Source organism: Bombus vosnesenskii, unplaced genomic scaffold, assembly GCF_011952255.1.
Source record: "Bombus vosnesenskii isolate JDL3184/JDL3185 unplaced genomic scaffold, Bvos_JDL3184-5_v1.1 scf7180000013319, whole genome shotgun sequence".
Taxonomy (NCBI): Eukaryota; Metazoa; Arthropoda; class Insecta; order Hymenoptera; family Apidae; genus Bombus; species Bombus vosnesenskii.
Genome location: NW_022882964.1, coordinates 2,103,851 through 2,122,153, shown reverse-complemented (window position 1 = coordinate 2,122,153; position 18,303 = coordinate 2,103,851). Strand labels below are relative to the sequence as shown.

At 34.3% G+C, this 18,303-nt stretch overlaps 1 protein-coding gene across 1 annotated transcript in view; it reads left to right on the top strand.

Moving 5' to 3' along the window:
* The window catches only part of LOC117235778 (ras-GEF domain-containing family member 1B-like), a 237,582-nt gene that overhangs the window by 194,497 nt on the left and 24,782 nt on the right, over positions 1-18,303 (top strand). The window contains exons 6-8 of the mRNA XM_033498112.1: positions 12,482-12,598; positions 12,961-13,074; positions 13,328-13,471. Coding sequence (XP_033354003.1) covers positions 12,482-12,598; positions 12,961-13,074; positions 13,328-13,471 — 375 coding nt within the window. The remainder of the gene's footprint in view (positions 1-12,481; positions 12,599-12,960; positions 13,075-13,327; positions 13,472-18,303) is intronic.

Sequence of the window (18,303 nt, the reverse complement as noted above, 5' to 3'; positions counted from 1 at the left end):
CAGTAACTATTCTATTTAATTTGATTACCCCTACGCCTATCTGCCACTGCGTGTAACACCTACTAATAGCTAATTTGCAACTGCATTAGTTAGTTAAATATGCCGGCGTATCGTACATCGGCTAATCAGAACTGAATTGCGTGAGCGCCGACCGCTACAAGCTTCATCGATGATCGTGCGGCCGGAGAAATTACCGCATCCCCAATTGTTTCGTTGTGCGGTTGTCGCTTCCGTTCCGGAAACCTGTTTCGGATACCACTGCCTCCAATTCCTGGTTATGTTACCGTTCGTTCGATATCCTGTGTATGTCTCCATTTCGAGGGGAAATTCCGGGAGATATGTGTAGAGCTGGTTTTTCTGAAACGTCTTGAAATCAGTATCCTTAATGTTTCGTGTAACGCGGAGATAATGATTGTCCATTCTGTTGGATTTTAGTGGCCTTTTTCGTAAATGTTTTTCAAGAAAAACAGACGAATTTTTTTGTTGTTTATACTGATATCTAATGTAACACTGTTTTGCCTTCTAAAAGTGATAGATCTTGTACTACTTTTTATTGGTGCCTTGTGTAGTTTCCAGCATTCTCATTCACAAGTGGAGAAAATAAAGAGTAGAAGAATTTTTTCGCGAAAGATTGTGAAGAATTATAATTTTGATTAAACAGAAATATATTGATTGCTAGAATTTTGCACAAATATAACGAAATATTCACTGGCATGCTGGATTGTAATCACGAAAAAAGAAAATAGTATTGATCACGCGTTTGGAACATAATTTTAGTGTATTTAGGAAGATGTTAGGTATTATACTTATTTCTATCTAAACTGCCGTATATTAAGTTGAAAAATTATAATAATCGAATGTTACCAGTGTTTGAATATTCGATATCTTTGATGTCTTGATATTGTAGTACTTTGTATATGATATCTATGGTATCCAAATAATACAATACCTCGATATCTCCATATGTTAAATTTCTGATAATACTTCGCATTCTGATATTTGATAATCTTGATGCTTTAATGTCTCGATACAGCAGTATATATCACAATTTCTTGATATTTCGATACCTTCAAACCTCGATATCTTGATACTTGATAGCTCGATATAAAGTCCCATGATGTCATATTACTTCAATATCCTAATAACCAATTATAGGTATCCCAATTAGTATTCTAACATGCCCATACGTCGATAGGTACAACAAAAGTTTCAATCAAAAACTGTTGTAAGATTAAGATTTAAAATTATTCTAAAAGCTATTTTTGCATATTTAGAAAGTAACAAGAATGTTAATATATATATATATCCTAGAAGTAATTTTGCTATTAAATTTTAATGAAATACCATTCAAAGTTCTTTAGTATCAAGCTCTGTTTATTCAGATTGCTAAATAGTAATAACTGCTACTAGGTAAAAATAAATAATCGTTCGTTTCTAAAATACTTCATCTTCTCGGCGACGAGGCATTAAATGCATATTTTATCATGGACGAATGAATAATAGTGCCGTTCTTTGTGATCAAAGGGAGATAAATTCCCTGCGGCATAATAAATAACATTCTCATCTAAACGCGGATGAAATTGCTCCATTGCCTATCAAAAGTTCCTGGAAATTGTTAAAAGCAGCTTCTTTAACCGGCGATTTTAATATTCCTTCTCTATCATCATCTCGTAATCTGCCTCTTGGTTCCCTGGAAATTGTTACGATAGATATAACGCAGCCTTTTTTCCCCGAGGTGGTCCCTTTATTTGGTAGACATGAAAATATTAATATGAACGCAATTTTCTATATCCACAACGTCAGGAAAAATTAATATTGTATATATTTAGTGGGTTTCCTCTCACTTCCTTGTTTTTTCTTTCTCTTTCCCTTTCTCCCACTTTACCTTTTTCATAAGGAATATTAAAATCATCAAATACAGAATAAATGTTAAAATTCAGTCACACGTGCAAGGGACATGATCTTTTTGTAAGAAAACGATACAATATGAATTATTCGTATATGTTGAAATTGAATTTGTTAGCTTTCTCTGTGTGAAGTGTGTTATAATGACAAAAATAATTGGAAGAAATATTTTGATACTGGATGATATTATCTTTAGGTGTATGGCATCTACTTATCTAACTACACATCTTATTTAATTAATTCTTAATCACATACAATTGTATCTTTGTTACAAACGTGTAACCTGTCAGATTACTTGGTATCTACTAATTTGATTTATTTACTAAATCACTGTATCGAAATAATTATTGGAACATATATCATTATAGAAGCAAAATAATCATATTACAAAAGTTTTCACATTTAATGATACACTAATGTGCTGTTGTTATTTGTACTTATCTCGTGCAATCGAAGTTACAGAAACATTCTAGAATTTCCTTTAAATCGTAGCAAAGAAATACGTCGATTCAACTTTCATAAAGGTATCATCATAAAATGAATCATCGTATAATCTGTAAACATCGGTCACGCGATATCAAGCCGCAGAAGATCATCTAATATTCGTGTTTTAAGGTAATGCACCAAATGTTACAAAAAAGTTTTGCCAAGTTGTTACAATGCAACACTTACAATTAGCATTCGCGTCGAAGAAGCAAAAGGTGGTGGTTGAGTAAGGAGAATAAAGAATAATCCAAAGCTTCCAGTAACGTTCCAGCAACTACCTCGTAGAACGGTATTTGCATGGCCGCTTGCATATCTACGGTTTACGTCGGAATTGCATCGAAAATGCAGAAAGTCGGAGCGCAATAAAAATATAACGCGAGCGGAAAGAGAAGAAGAGAGAGGAGAAGAAGCAGATAAGGAAACGGGTGGGCCGAGCTCTTAGGAAGCTCCGACTTATTAAAGTGGAAGTTCGCCGCGCTTTTTGAACCCGTCCCTGCGACGTGCCGCGGCGACAGCTTTGCTTGAACTTTCTCAAGAAGCGAGCCGTAACTCGCGAAACCAATAATACGCCCATAATCTCTTTTTCATCCCTCCGTCGCCGCATCCTCGTTCTTCTTCCCTTTTTTTCTCATTCCACGTCGTATTCACCGCTGTAAGAAAAGTTCCAAGCATGGAAGACTAGAAACTACTTGATTGCAAATGGTTTTATAACAGCAGAAGCAAGATGTTGTCGTTTGGCGTTTGGCTACTCGACATCTTCGACTAGTCGCGATGAGGATCGTCGATCGTTTTGTTATTTGTTGATCGATAGGGTAGATGTACATAAGTCGATAGCCCAGAAGGAATTTTAGAGGAACTTTTAAGGAATTTAGAAAATACTTTGAAGGATTTCATAAGTTGGGTAATTTTACGTAGTTGAGGATATTAATTCACATACAAGGTTCCATTTTGTCCTTAAAAGTAACATGAATTTAATATTGACCGGCAGAGCTGCAGCTTCTATTTCGTTATTTAGTAGAAGGAAAGTTTAAGCAGATTATAAAAGCAAGTTAAAGAGTAAGGGATAGGAAAAGCAGAATATTATTAACAGAGGAGAAGAAGTTTTAGTTTCCAACTATAATGCGATGTAAGATGAGAGAAAAAGTAGTATCGAGCGTTCTTTTATCTATTAGAAGTTAAATATTTTAATCTCTTGCATAATCAACATTGCGAGGTAACTATTCTATCGCGTTTAAGAATATATTATGAGCTACCCTTATGAGATAAAACGTTTATTTGCTTTGATTAAAGGTAGAAATTCCTGATCTTCCTTATAATAGAGCATCGAGCGAACATTTTATTTGGTAGATAAAAATTTTCAACGAAATGCAGGATATTTATAACAAATATCGTGTACTTACTTGTGGCAAAATATTCTAACTCGTAATAACAGGATACGAAAGTTAAGCTGTACTGGCACAACTATATTAAGATCAATTCTTTGGTTTCTGAAAAGCCAATTACAAAAACTTTTTCACAGAACGCATGTAATATTTAAAAATATGTAAAATATTCACGGCATAGAATACTTCGTATAACTTTCAGTAAGTGAAATGATATCTTTATTTAGGTTCTATAAAAATATAAATTTGAACAAATACTACCACAATCTAATAGTAGAATAGTAGAATCAGTTTGACTTCTGAGTGGTGCAATTATCTAAAACGAAGATTTTCAACGTAATAATCACCTCGAATCAATAATTGCAAACTTTTATGGCGGAACTTTTTTATATCCTATTTTTACGATAGATAACATTTCATCCAAACCATTTCCACGCGTTTATTACGCACCCTGAATTGATTGGATTTCTTTTATGTGTTCTGCGAACAAGAAATTGTTCTCAAGCCCAATACTACAGCTTTAATCTCTTTCTTTTCGCAGAAAGAAAGTTTCGGACGAACACACCAGGCTTCTCAATCAAGAACCTTTATTGCATTTAAACAGTTACTCGCTTGGAAAGTTCAGCTCTGGATTTCGATATTTAAAAAGAGAAAAAGTTGCAACTTGTGATTTCATACGACGAACATTTTATAGCTACTTGTCGATAGAACGACTTTTAATGGTTCGAAGCACTCAATTTCGTTTAGAGTTCCTTAGCGTTTCTTCATGCACGTCGGCAAGATCTGACGTACAGGCTTCAAGTAAAACAGGATAAATAAATAAATAAATAGTCAGGCGGATTTGACAAGTTGACATATCTATTTCGACGAAGAAATAAGAAATTAAACTCGAAAGTGTATTTGAGTTTTATCACAGAAAATATTTCGTTTCGGTGAATAATTTCTAGCTTGTCAAAGTAGAGAAGAAATAAAAGATATAAGCCCGTGAATGTAATTGAATACTTATCAGAGTTTTAAAATTTATTTTGGGACAAAGTGTTAAATTCAAAGTAAAATTATTGCAGAAATTAATATAAGTATGAAACTAAATATAAAAGTGTGTTTGAGTTTTGTTTGAGTGAAAATTTCGTTTCCATGAATATTGTGAAGCTCTTAAAAAGGAAGAGTAAATAAAAATAATAAATATATAAACTTGATTGAGTGTTATTCAAGATCTTTGATACAATAAAAATGGGAAATAAATATTTATACTCCCCTTTACGACGAGAAAGCAATGAATTTTTGTTTTCAGTCAAAACAGATTAATTTATAGTTCCTTTTTATACGAAATAATTTAAATTACGTATGAGCAACATGAAATTAAAAAAAAATAATTTACATGTACAGCTTACGAATTACGAAAAGTCCGCTGTCCTTTTTAATTAAAATCTTCGTTATTTCCCCTTTGTTTTAAAGATTTTGCTGCTCGTTTCATAATATTTGTATCCTCTTGACAGCAACGTTCAAAGCTTTTATAATCATCATTTTATAATGCATCATTTCACACCAAAATATTATTCATTATGGATACTTCATAATTTATATAGCTTTTAAACCACTTTAAGTGGGATGGTTTAGTTTAAACCACTTCCTCCAACTTTACGTAGATAAATCTGTCAAAAACTTTTACATATTCATACCTTACTCATTCATAAATTTGCACAATTTCTCATACATCGTTCCCTACACCAATTTTTTGCTAAACGAAAAAGTTTTCCGATATTTTGGCAAAGTATATTCTCTCCTGACGACTACAAAACTCGAAGCATTAATTCTTCGATAGATGCATTCTATCTGTTGCAAGTGAACGTTTATGATCTCTATTCCGAAAATTAAAATGTACTACATTTAGAACGCCTACAAAATTTACAGCGTATTCCTTATCTTTCGTACGATAAGTTCTATAAAATTTAATTTCAAATATTTTAACGAATGAGGTTATAATTAGGTGAAAAATATCTAGAAGACTGAGAAGACGTAAAAAGATGTGTTTCCATTGTAAAAAAAAATAGTGCAACTACAAAATGCACACGCGTCATTACTGCCGCGAAAAATATGCTCGTCAAAAGTATAATTCTTCTTAAAGCATACAAATGAACTGGTTCTGTAAAAATGTTTGTCACGAAGTCCCTAGCTTCTTGATTTAATTAGACATAATTCTCCTGCAATATAATTACAGCTACACTCATAGAAATTATATGACGTAAAAAATATTTTATTTAAAAAAATTGAAATATATTGAACAGAAAGTCACATTTTCACGTATTTCATTAACGATAGAAAGACAAATATGAGCATGAACCATTCTTGTCACGAGCTTCTCTATTTATTCCTACGAAATCATAAAACTTCATTTTTCATTGAAATTCGCGGTAGCCAGTGTGCGTAGGCCGCCTGGAAACTAGTAAAACGTCCGGAAACTAGTAAAACGTCCGGAAAACCGGTCTTTCTGGTTTTCGCGAGCGGTACAAAGCTTTTAATTACGTTTTCTTCCGCGTAATGACGAGAGAGGGCCGCGAGAGGAGGCAAGGGACAAACACAAAGGCTTTCGAAACGCAGTTTCAGCTCCGCTATCGGGTTGTATTTAAATGCGCGCATTAACGTTGTTACTATAGATAACGGGATTTTAATTGATAACGATAATACGCGTTAAAATCCGTATTAACTCCGTTACACACTTGCTGTATTTATATTCGCTCGGCAACAGCGGTTCCGATTTAATGCCTGCTTTTAAATGATCGAACCGTGTCACTACCAGTTTTGTGCAATCGCATGCGAGTCGGTTATTATTATTAATTGTAGATATTTCGTGATTTAGTTATATTTCTCCGGTAACGTGTCGAGTTCGTTTCGCTTCGTGAAAGTAATTATCGTTTTGACTAACTGGATAAACTTCTATGTAGCGAGTTTGGTTAATGTTCATTCATATCCTATTTTCGTGGATTTTGTAATTTGTAATTTTGGAGAAATTTAGGGCAAAACTGTAGAAATTGTGCGAGTGACTTTATAATTTGAGGGTTTTCATTTTCTTTTTTCTTTTTTCTTTTTTTGTCTGTGCATTTTTATCTTGCGTATATATAGTGGTAGACTAAAGGAAATTTGGGACGTAAAGATTGTTACTGATATGGTACAAAGTTTAACACAAAAGTTGCTAATATTCGTTGCACGTACTAAGTAAATTTTCCAATTTTAAATTTTCTTTGGTCCACAAATGTATATATGTATATCTTTTTAATCCTTAATTATAATATTTAGATGTTAATGATTCGAATTCTAGTGTTCGTAATGAGCTTTAGTTTCATCAAGTTTTTTATTTGTTTCAATAATCGAAGAAATGAAGTGGTGACTAATGCGATTATATATTGTCATTATATATTGTCATTAGGTGGTATTGACAAAATCCGCAATCACTTAGTTGCCAACTCAATAATAACTTCTTTGAAATAATAAGAACTTTGCTAAAATACGAGTATATCGAATATGAAGTGAACGCTTAGTCAAGCTGAGTCTAATAAGGAACAGTAACCAATCGCAAGTAAGAGACTTGGATGAAACTGTAACACTGGTCTCAATTTGAAATACATCGTGATTTCCAAGCCGTCATTAATTATTCGATACAAGAAACTATAGCAGTCCCCGTGGTGCATCGTATTTGGTTGCATATCATGACTCGCTAGAGAATTGCGCGTTGTCTTCCTCCAGGTTTCTTTGAACATCGCGAACATTACCGTTCACTAAACTCGAGCAATTTGAAACTTGCGAGAATCTTGCCGTTCAATGATTCTGCTTTCGTAGAATAGTAATTATGGGATTATTCTATTCACTAAATGATAAGATGCACGTTTTTGTGTGTGAAGTTTATACGTTATAGGTACATTTTTTTAGTATTTATTCAGAACTAGTTTCAACACAGCGTTTATCTGTGTATACATATCCCTACATCGTATTTTATTTAAGATCATACATACGATATTTATTTAATTCATTAATCAGATAAGTAATAATTACTTTCAAAACTTTTAAAAATTACAATTTTCGAACATTGGTATTTCCGTAGAATTTTGTTAAAAAATTGAATAGTTTTTATTAATTGTTGATTGAAGTTCATCGATGAACATTAAACTTGGTCCAGTTGGTTAGAAACTGTTTTTATATTTTTCATAATTGTTCATTATAAAATCTTTCAAAACATAGAGTCATATATTTACTGTGAAAAATATTTAAATTCTAATTTTACAGCCCTTCAATTTGATATTTGGAATTTCGTTCAACGGTCCGCCGCATAATTTATAAACTGTTAAATAAAATTTTCCAAAAAATCAAATTGAAACCAACGATAAAATTCATCGACGGTTATTGAATTTAACACGCGGCCAGGAAATTATACGTGTATTTTTAGCAAACATTTATTTCCAAATTATTTAAACAGAAAGTAAATATCTATTATAAAATATTAATCTATCGTAAGACATTATCGTAAGACATTATCGTAAATAAATATCTAAAATTTCTATCGTGTATAATTAGATTTTATTTGAAAAAATTTTAACTTCCATCGACATTAACTTTGCGCTGTCTTTCACGGGAAGCTGACGCATCGCTGCGAATTAATTTCATTTATACGGACGGTAAAAGCTTTCAATTTCTTTAAAAATTCTAGCACATATAACGAGAAACTATAAAACACGCGCGTTTTTAATTTCACCATCGTGTATCGTTGCCAATTTCAAGACAGTACGAGCAGAGAAACTCGAGAAAGCATTTCGCTGTTGATATTTTTACGCTTTCGTTGCAGTTCTCTTAATTCGAAACAATGAAACCCAGCATCGTGTCTCGACAGTCTTAGCACGATCTTCTTGATTTTGTTTCGTTTAGCTCCGATACGTGCTTTGGTCTTCTCGTCCTGAACAAATTGTGTTAAAATATTCCGTGTCTTTCTTGTCGCGTTAATTTGGTCTTTTGAGTAACGCGGTGAATTTGTAAAATCTAAATTAACTATGATTTTTTACACATCAAATATTGTGTGCAGATATTTTCTTAATTAGCTAGAAAAAATTGTATTATTAGTTTGGTATTAAACGTGGCAATTGCAAGAAGAGATTTATTTTCAGTTTCGAAGATGAAATGTAAAATACACATTAGTGCAGAAAGAAAATTTTATGAACTCAGTTTAGAATATTATTTCATCACAATTTTAGTATAAAACATCAGTTATTTGGAAAGAGAGATTCATTTATAGAAGATTTGAAGATAGAAAAATGTACAGAATACGTATAAAACGTATAAAACATCCAAAGTATAATATTCGAAAATACCTCAGACACTTTATAAACTTATCATTTTGCTCTAAAATAATCTACGATGCAATTCGTTTTATTAATTCTTAATAAAGATGAGCCTTTTAATTATAATCTGTAGGTTGAGATTTAAATTTTCCATTAAAATAGCTCAGAACCCCATCAGAAAATTAATATACCTACTTCTATTTCGCCACGGTATTTAAGAATTAATTTAATGCCAAATATTTGATAAAACAAGGGGAAAACTTGAGGGACAGTCTGATATAACACAAATCTGCTAACAAGAGTTCTCAGAAAATTCTTCATTCCACTCGCTAAACGTCTATCAATATCAGGAAAACTAATGAAGACGTTAAACCGTGGCATTTTCCAATGCCATTGGAAAAACGTCCGTCGATAGAATTAATATCAATCCATTCGCATTTTCTGATCGTGAAGCATCATCGTCCGTTCCCTCATCGGGAGAAAGAGTCGCGAATTGTTTGGCCGTACGGCGATTCACGAGTCATTGAACGTGGCTTTTTTATCGAGGAGGAAACAGGCACAAGGGTGGAATTTGCACGTAAATCAAAACGTTTCGTTCGCGCTCTGCTTGCCGCGAACAGTTGGAATCAATGCTGTCGGTCTCACCGGGATCGTTCCACACTGTCATATCGGGCAACTCCGCTCGTTGATAATTCGATCGACGATCTAATTCGGAGAAACGCAGGCGGTCGTTCGCTTCGTAACCGAATCACGCGGTTCGCTGATCTCGTTCGTACCCGACGGATTCTACTTTCGTCGCGTCGAGAAAATGCTATGACGTATCTCGTGGAAACGAGGGAAGGGTGCTGTTTAAGACGTTGAGACCGTCGACTGGGTGCTATGGAAATGACCGTCTTTGGAATCGAAAGAAGAACGATAAGACTATTTTCCTCGGTTCAAAATGCTGGATAATTGGATAGAGTGTGTTGATAATTGAAAAATTACTTATTATTTGAGAAAATTTTTATCGTCAAGAAAAGAGACAAATATGTCTGTAGAATTGGACAAAGCGCGTTCGGTGATTTCAAAATTGAGAACATTTTTATTGATAGGACAAGAGGCTAATACGCGTGGTTTATATATTCGTTCTAATAATATAGAATTATTGCGAACCTCGTCTTCGCCGTTTTCAAGCAGATTAACGATTACATAGTTCCATATTTATGGAACTTTTTAAGACATTACCGAACACTGACCAAAGGAAATATTTTTTTATGAATAAGGCATCGCCAGGTAGACGAATTGTTAATGCTTAAGGGCAAAAGAATTTCTGGTATATCTTTGAATGAATAACAAGGGCCGATATAGATTATTATATTTGAAGATATATATATTGTATTTAAGTATTATGTTGGATATAATAATTGTATAAAAATACCGTAAATTTTTTCACTTAATGGAAACGGGAAGATTAAAAAATGGGAAGAAAAAAATAGGAAGATTAAAGTATAAATTAGGACAGTATGTCAGAGAATGTGGGTAAAAAATTTTTATTTCGTGATTGCTCGATTGTTACCACGAACCGCAATTACAGGACAATTTCCATATATTTCGTTGAAACATGAATAACAGCTGGCTAATTATGGCAGCTCGGGCAATTACTTTTTCATAATCTAACCGCATTAGCCGCCATTTTTTCCTCGCAATCCCTTGACATGCACAGTGAAAAATTGGCAAAATTTCGTGGAAGAATAATTATAACCCATTTATACGCTGATTATTGTAACGCTAATAAATTCAGGTTGCTTTTAATCAAATTAGAAAAGAAATTAACTAAAAACTTTCTGCTTTTAATTTTATACTACTATGATGAAAATTAATTAGTTACGTAAATATTTACAGACGTTATATGCTATAAAATATATACTATACTTATAGCACTAAATTATATAATTATACTTATATATAATTATACTTTATAGCACTAAAGACGTAACAAAAAAATCAATTTCCCATCGACGTTCATTACTCAATCGCTTCGCAGTAACCATCGTTGAAATGGTCGAAGAAAAACGTTAGGAGATTCCCTTTTTGCATGACGAGAGACGCGAGATCCAATCGAAAAAGGATACAAATAGAACAAAAGACGAGCCTCAATAAAAGTAGGAATAATAGACGAGATGGCGGACGACGAAATCTCGTCGTTTTTCGTGCCAGCAGCACGCAGTGATGTGGGTCAGTGTTTGCAGCGGTATTTCAAGGGGCAAGTTGAGCGAGAGAATATAAATTTTCCGTGGTTCATTTCATTCAACAGGGAGGCGGATATGAATGTTCGCGCGTTCGATTCAAATTGAAATGCCCGACGGACTTATACCTTTCATTCGCGAATCGCGTCTACAATGCCTACGATGAGCATAAATAATTACAGTGGTTTCAAACGTATGCTTTGAACTACGTTGGAAAAGCATGGTATTCGCTGGTAAAACGTTTCTCTCGTTTACCTTCTTCTATTCTCGTTTCAACCAGCTATCAACTATGACCTTTCCTTTCAATTGTAACACTAATGTTAGTGGATTTGAAACTATTCTTGATAGAGAATGGTAGAAGATTCTCGCTAGTAATTTTGATAATCTTTTGAACGTTTAATTTTTTAAATTATAAGAATAGTCAATTAAAACTGACGTCAAAATGAATTCAATAACCTGTAACATTAATGTTATCTTATAATTAAAATATCTCTAGTACCTTATATTTCTGCTATATGTAACAAACTCATAAAGATAATTTACTCTCTCTCTCTCTCCCTCTTTATCCCTTCCTCATAATTTTACTGCGATACTAACTTCAAATCACAACCATCCTTCCAAGCAAGAACTTAAAATACACCCATAAGGTACAGCCCTGTCCATAAAATACACCCCTCAGTAAATGCCAAACCTGGTCATAAAGATTATTGCTCAGGAGAACAAGAATCATATACAATGGCTTCGAACGTTTCCCAGAATCGTTCGCAAAACATAATGCATTGAAATGGCATTGTATACGTAACTATATGTACAGTTGTAGAGATGTATATCGAGAGGGGTCCGAGAGCGTCGCGACGCCGCCGGTCAAAGCACTTTGAAACCGCGTTCGACGAAGATAAGAACTCGCTCGAATTTGCTCGGCGAAACACGAGCACGTGAAATTGGAAAGGAAAAGAGGAGGCGTCGCGACGTGGACGCGCAGCTTCCGCCCGTTTCCGCTTTCTGTCTTTCTGCACCTCTGTGAATCGAGTTGTCGTTGACGCCTCCCTTTCATCGCGTCTCTTACCCCCACGACCAGAGCGACGCTCTTGCACATGATTTCCCGGCGTCGCTTTTCTTCGACACTCGAACCGAATGGAACTGTCACCCCGTTTTTCAGGTGGACATCACCGAGCTGTGCCCATCGGCCACGGTCCTGGCACAGCAATTGACCCACGTGGAACTCGAGAGGCTCTCGTATATCGGCCCAGAAGAATTCGTCCAAGCCTTTGCCAAGGTTTGTACATCTGCCTCTTCCATTTGTCACGTCCGTTTAATAGTACGTTCTTTTTCTCCTCTATTTCTCTATTTCATTTATCGATGTTTTTTAATATCATTGAAAATATATTTTAGATATAGCAATTTTAGGTAGAAGGTGATTAACGGAATGGCTAGTTATCGGGACATCGATAAATAGAACATTCGGAAACGATTTTTTATAAAAATATCGATGCACATGTATTATGTAATTAATTCGGATATAATCGAGGTTCTATGCTAATGAATATACTTACTATATTAATAAATAGTAATTTTAATTAATAAGTTGAAAGAAGAAATTTCATATTAATTGTGGATACTGATTTTTCCTATAAACAGGAATCTCCTCACTTGGAAACATCCTTTAAGGACATGAAGAAAACACGCAATCTCGAATCGTACGTCCAGTGGTTTAATAGACTGAGCTATTTCGTCGCGACTGAAGTATGCAAGGTAAATTAAATATATGTTGTTTAATTATTACAATTGTACTTAATAAATATCGTACAAATTCACTTTACCTAAAAATATGCACAAGTCCTGCATAAAAAGCAATCTCTTTGATATAAAGTAATTTTAGAAAATAAATTTTTCCATCAAAAGTAACATAATAAAAATATATTATTCCTTTTCTTTGCAATATAAATTTCGTGATTCAATTTCACAAAATACGATATTTTATTAAAAAAGTTTGACTGTTTTGTAGCATGCAAAAAAGAAACAACGCGTTCGTGTGGTTGAATATTGGATCGAAACCGCCCGTGAATGCTTCAACATCGGCAATTTCAATTCCCTAATGGCGATCATCGCTGGCTTGAACATGTCACCCATATCTCGCCTGAAGAAAACGGTGAGTTGTACTTGTATTTGACGTCATTTTAAATATCGATAGCCATAGCTACAATAACCGTGTCTCATTATAGTGTTAATGAAATTTCAGAACGTTTTACACAACGCGACAGATGCGCAATCAAACATTAAAAACAAGTTTAGCTACTTTCGTTCACTGTAAATAAATTATAAAATAGCGAAAAAAAGGATAGAATTTTACTATGTTATTAAACGTATTTGCTTCGCGCAGTATTATTTTTATCACACCAAACGTGAATAAAAGTCACTCTACGTATTCGCAATCTCCATTGGAAGCAAGAAAACGAAATCACAGGGGGAACAGTCAATCATATGTCATAAAAGTCATGGACAAACGAAGTGATCGACTGCAATGCCTTAAATAAAAGATATTGGAGTTAAAATGATCGATGGCAGGACTCGACAGGGACACTTTTACGACGGCTCCCTTCCTGTTTCGTTCTTTATCGGAACGACGTTGATGATGTCCAGTCGGGAAAGCATTGATGTCTCGTCGGATTGATCTACGCTCGTTTTCCCTTCGATGTAGAATGTGTACGCAGCAATGAGCGGTTTGTAATCCTCGTAAATCGAGCGTGGCGCCACGACGACCAACGTTAACCGTGACGAATCGCTGGAAATCGAATTTTCACATCGCCGAGCGAAGAGCAGCTTCGAAAACGAAGAACGTTTCCGCGCAGAAAATGAGGAAAAAGCGAGAATGGAAATGAATGGGCGCAGAGCTGTTTTAATTGAATTTTTGCGTCACTGTTTTTCGAGTCCGATTGAAATTTACACATGCATCGAGTTAATTAGAAAGCATTGGAAACTGTGATTTTTAATTGGGCCAGTTCCTTCTTCGCGACTGGACGTTCGCATTTTTATACGATTCTATTCAAATAAGCAAAATTCGAAGAAGAATTTAAATTTCTGGCAGATTCGTTTTGATTCGTATTGGAATTTAATTGTTCTTTGAGTCATATTTTTCTTTTTGTAATTTGTTTCATGACTACTAATTGAGATGATAGTGTGTTAGTGTGGCTCAGTGTATGAATTAATTGAGATTAATTAATCAAGAGAATAATTAGATGTTATGTTTGCTATTTGCCTTGATTGGGAAGCAAGCCACGATTTATTTTTATTTTAAAATGAAAATTTCCTTGTCGAGGATTTATTTCTCCTTCTCCGTGTTAAATCTTTCTTATAGCAAGTACATCAAATGATATTTTCTCAGAACAAATTACTAGAAACATTTACGATGAAGAATTTTATCGATCACACAAAATTCATCATTGCCAAGATGAAACTGAACTCGCAACGAAATTGTCACCCAGTTTCCATAAAATTTCCGATCATGAAACACTGATCGGGCCATTTTTCTCGTAAAATGAAGGGAAATATATTTCAATATATAATTTCAAAGGAAATTCGCGCATACTCGACGAAAACAAAGAATTCAACAAAGTTAAACAAAGAGCTACTGTAACGCGAATTTATTGCAATACAGAGAAAAAGTAGGACATCGCATTCCGATCCATGACTCTGGCGAAATAATCGAATCGCGTGTTGCTTGCAGCGATTGCGTTTCCACGGGAGGAAATGAGGAAATAAAAAGGAAAGGAAGAAAAGGAGATAGGAGGGCGGAAATACAGGAAGAGAAGTCGATACATATCGCGCGACTTGCTGTCAGTCTTTCACGATATTACTTCCTGAAGCGAGGACGACTTCTTTCGTGTCCTGTTCTTCTTTCGCAATGAAATCCTGCTCGAAATGAAAAGACTGCGCTTCCGAAAGAAAATATAATAGACCCTTCGATCGCTGCAACGTGTATTTATCGGACAATTATTTGAAAGAATTCCCTTAAAATATATAACAGAAAACGATATATTTCTTAAAAGATTCGAAAGAAGACTCCGTTTGATATGAAATTATTTTATAATTTTACGGTTTTATGGTTTTGTTCGTGCGGATATAAAACTAATATTTGTGATATAGAAATGAAGATAGAATGTCATTTTATGCGATTTAACATTTTTCACGCAACGTTAAATGAATATTTTTAGTAAAAACTAAAAATCTTAATTCCTTTCATTTGAACTTTTGATGAATATTTAAAATTAAAATCAATCTTGCTCGAAGATAAACAAGTTTCAGTACATTAGGATGAAATAATAAATTTAACGATGTTATATAGAACAGATCGGCTATAAATGGAGAATCCACTTTTCGAGGACGGCCGAAATAACTCGAAGAAGGTTAAAAATAACGGTAACAGCCTCGTAACGAAGGTATTAACAGAGATTTTCTGGATATTGTATCGACGATACGATTTAAATGGAAATATTTTCCTCGCCGATGAAAAACGCAATTCCATCTCTAGATTGGATTTAAACGGTTGGGCGATGCGCGAAAATGGAATGGCCATTATGATAAATAAAATTAAATTTCTTCCTTTCCTCCCACTCTTAAATTCGCGGTTGCATTTCACGTCACCAAGGTACATACATAGAAATGTTCATAAATATTCTAGCTTACTGCGCTGTTTTGCAATAAAAAGCCAACACGACGAATGTATATCCTCGCAAATGAATATACGCGACACTGTGACGTAATTAACACGTCAAGTTATGGGTATCTGGCTTCCACGGAACTTGCATTTCCCTGGCGTTTGAAGAATAAAAGAAGAATGACTGGATTAAAGAAATAGTAACGGGAAACAAGAGGAACTAATAACGAGTTTTAATGAAATAGAAAATAATATTATCAAAAAGTAGAATATTACGAAGTGGTTCGCAAATAATACAATTTTTGGTATACCGTAAAATAAATCACTTGTATCTTTGTTTTAGGATTTTTAATATTCGTTGACTTTTTGTAATAAATACGTAGATTTTTGTATTTGCCTTTTAACACTGTGGATATTGTTGTCCTATATATCGTAATTTATAGTGCAATGTTAATTTTTTCAAAAAAAAAGGAACCATATCAACTGTAGAAAATCGTCAATTCTACATATGGACATAATAAATTCCACATTTATCCCATATACAAAATCAATCATCGTCAAAGCCTACTTAAAAAATCTTTAGAAGAATACCAACCATCTTGTAGAAACAAAATTATTATCTCGAAAAATTCAACAGGATAAACATCGTGTATATCGTATCAACCATCGTCAAAAATTTATTACGAAACTTCTAAAACACTCAACGACCTAGCAAAAACCAAACCTCCTGTTTCTCGCCTAAAATCAACAATTTTAATTCAAATTATCAGTATCTCTCTTTCTTTCTCCTTCTCTTCTTTGTACACGAAACGCTTGTTTCGCGACAATAAAAAGCCGATAATAAAATGCAGGCGCGTATTGGACAATTTTATTTCTGAGAACGAGTACGACAGTTTCTGACAAATCGGCGAACGTGTACGACTTTATCGTCGGGACCGGATGAATTGCGAGGCGGAACGAGGATACCATTAAACCCATATTTGTTTTTTTTTTTTTTTTTGTCGTTTTTAATTACGAGACCGGACCGGTGTGCTCTGCGGACATATCCCTCCGGCTCTATTCGACGCGAACTGCTATTCAGGGTTCATTTGGTTCAGCCAGCTGATTTATACAGGCCGCGCTTAAAATAATTGCTGGAACTATCAGCGGCCAGCCGGCGTGGCACCGCTTCGTAATTTTCGTTAATGAAAATTTAACGCTTCTGTTCGGTCACGCTCGCGCGTTGTTTTCCCCTCTCCTGACCCACCTCACTCACTATATCTCGTACATACGCACATGAACGAACATTCGCGAAAAACATGCCACGGAATTTTTTGTGGATCGTTTGACTGATCGACTGGTTGAACGAATTTGTGGAGAAAGGAGTCGATACCATAAATGGAATTATCAGCTTGAATTATTTTCACAGACTTGGAGGAGAGTTTCTCATTTTTGTTACTATGAAAATATGGAAACGTTTTTGGTAAATAGCGGACTGAAAATCGTAGTGATGTAGGTCAAGATTTTGAGGGTTGATTTGAATGCAGTTACGAATGTTTCAGCTTTGAGAAGTATTATTCCTCTAGTTGCATAATTAATGAAGTTATGACTTTAAGTTATGACGTTATGCGCAATGCGTTTTAATTTACATGTGAACATACGAAATCTAATAATTATAAGTACACATCACAGGGAGTTGTAACGTTAGTTTAATGGATTTTAGAGCGAGTCCAGGAAATTACAGTTTCTCAAACGAATATTTCAAAATGCCATTGATTAATTTCGTGAATAGAGGTTAAGGCTATCAAAGGGCTTCTACTCATTTCCAAAAGATATATTGTACGTAATAGGAGGCCATATTTTCTCAAGTAAAAAGTTATTAATCACTGTGATCAATGAAAATGAAGTTTACATTGTAAGGTAATAGTTAAAGTATTTTAATCCAAACTTTAACACAAGTAGAAATATTTGCAAAATGTATTTGTACACCATCGCATTTATTACAGCACTTATATACTAATTAATTAGGTTCACGCACGTATATTGGATTTAAAATCAAATCTATATAAAACCTAACAAAAAAAAGAAGAAAAATCGCCTCATAGGAAAATAAGGGACAGTGCAAATACCTTTAGTAGCCAACGTACTTGTCTTAAAACATCTTAAATATCTTTAACAATCTCGAACCTTCGAAGGAGCTACAAAATAGCCTATCTAAAATCTTCCACTCGTTCGTCTCTCTTCATCTCGACACCATCGTTTCAGAGGAAGACCGAACATTCTCACAATCAAGCTACCTCCTGCAATCTCCACCTAAAATCTTCTATCGCCCATCCCACTGTCTGAAA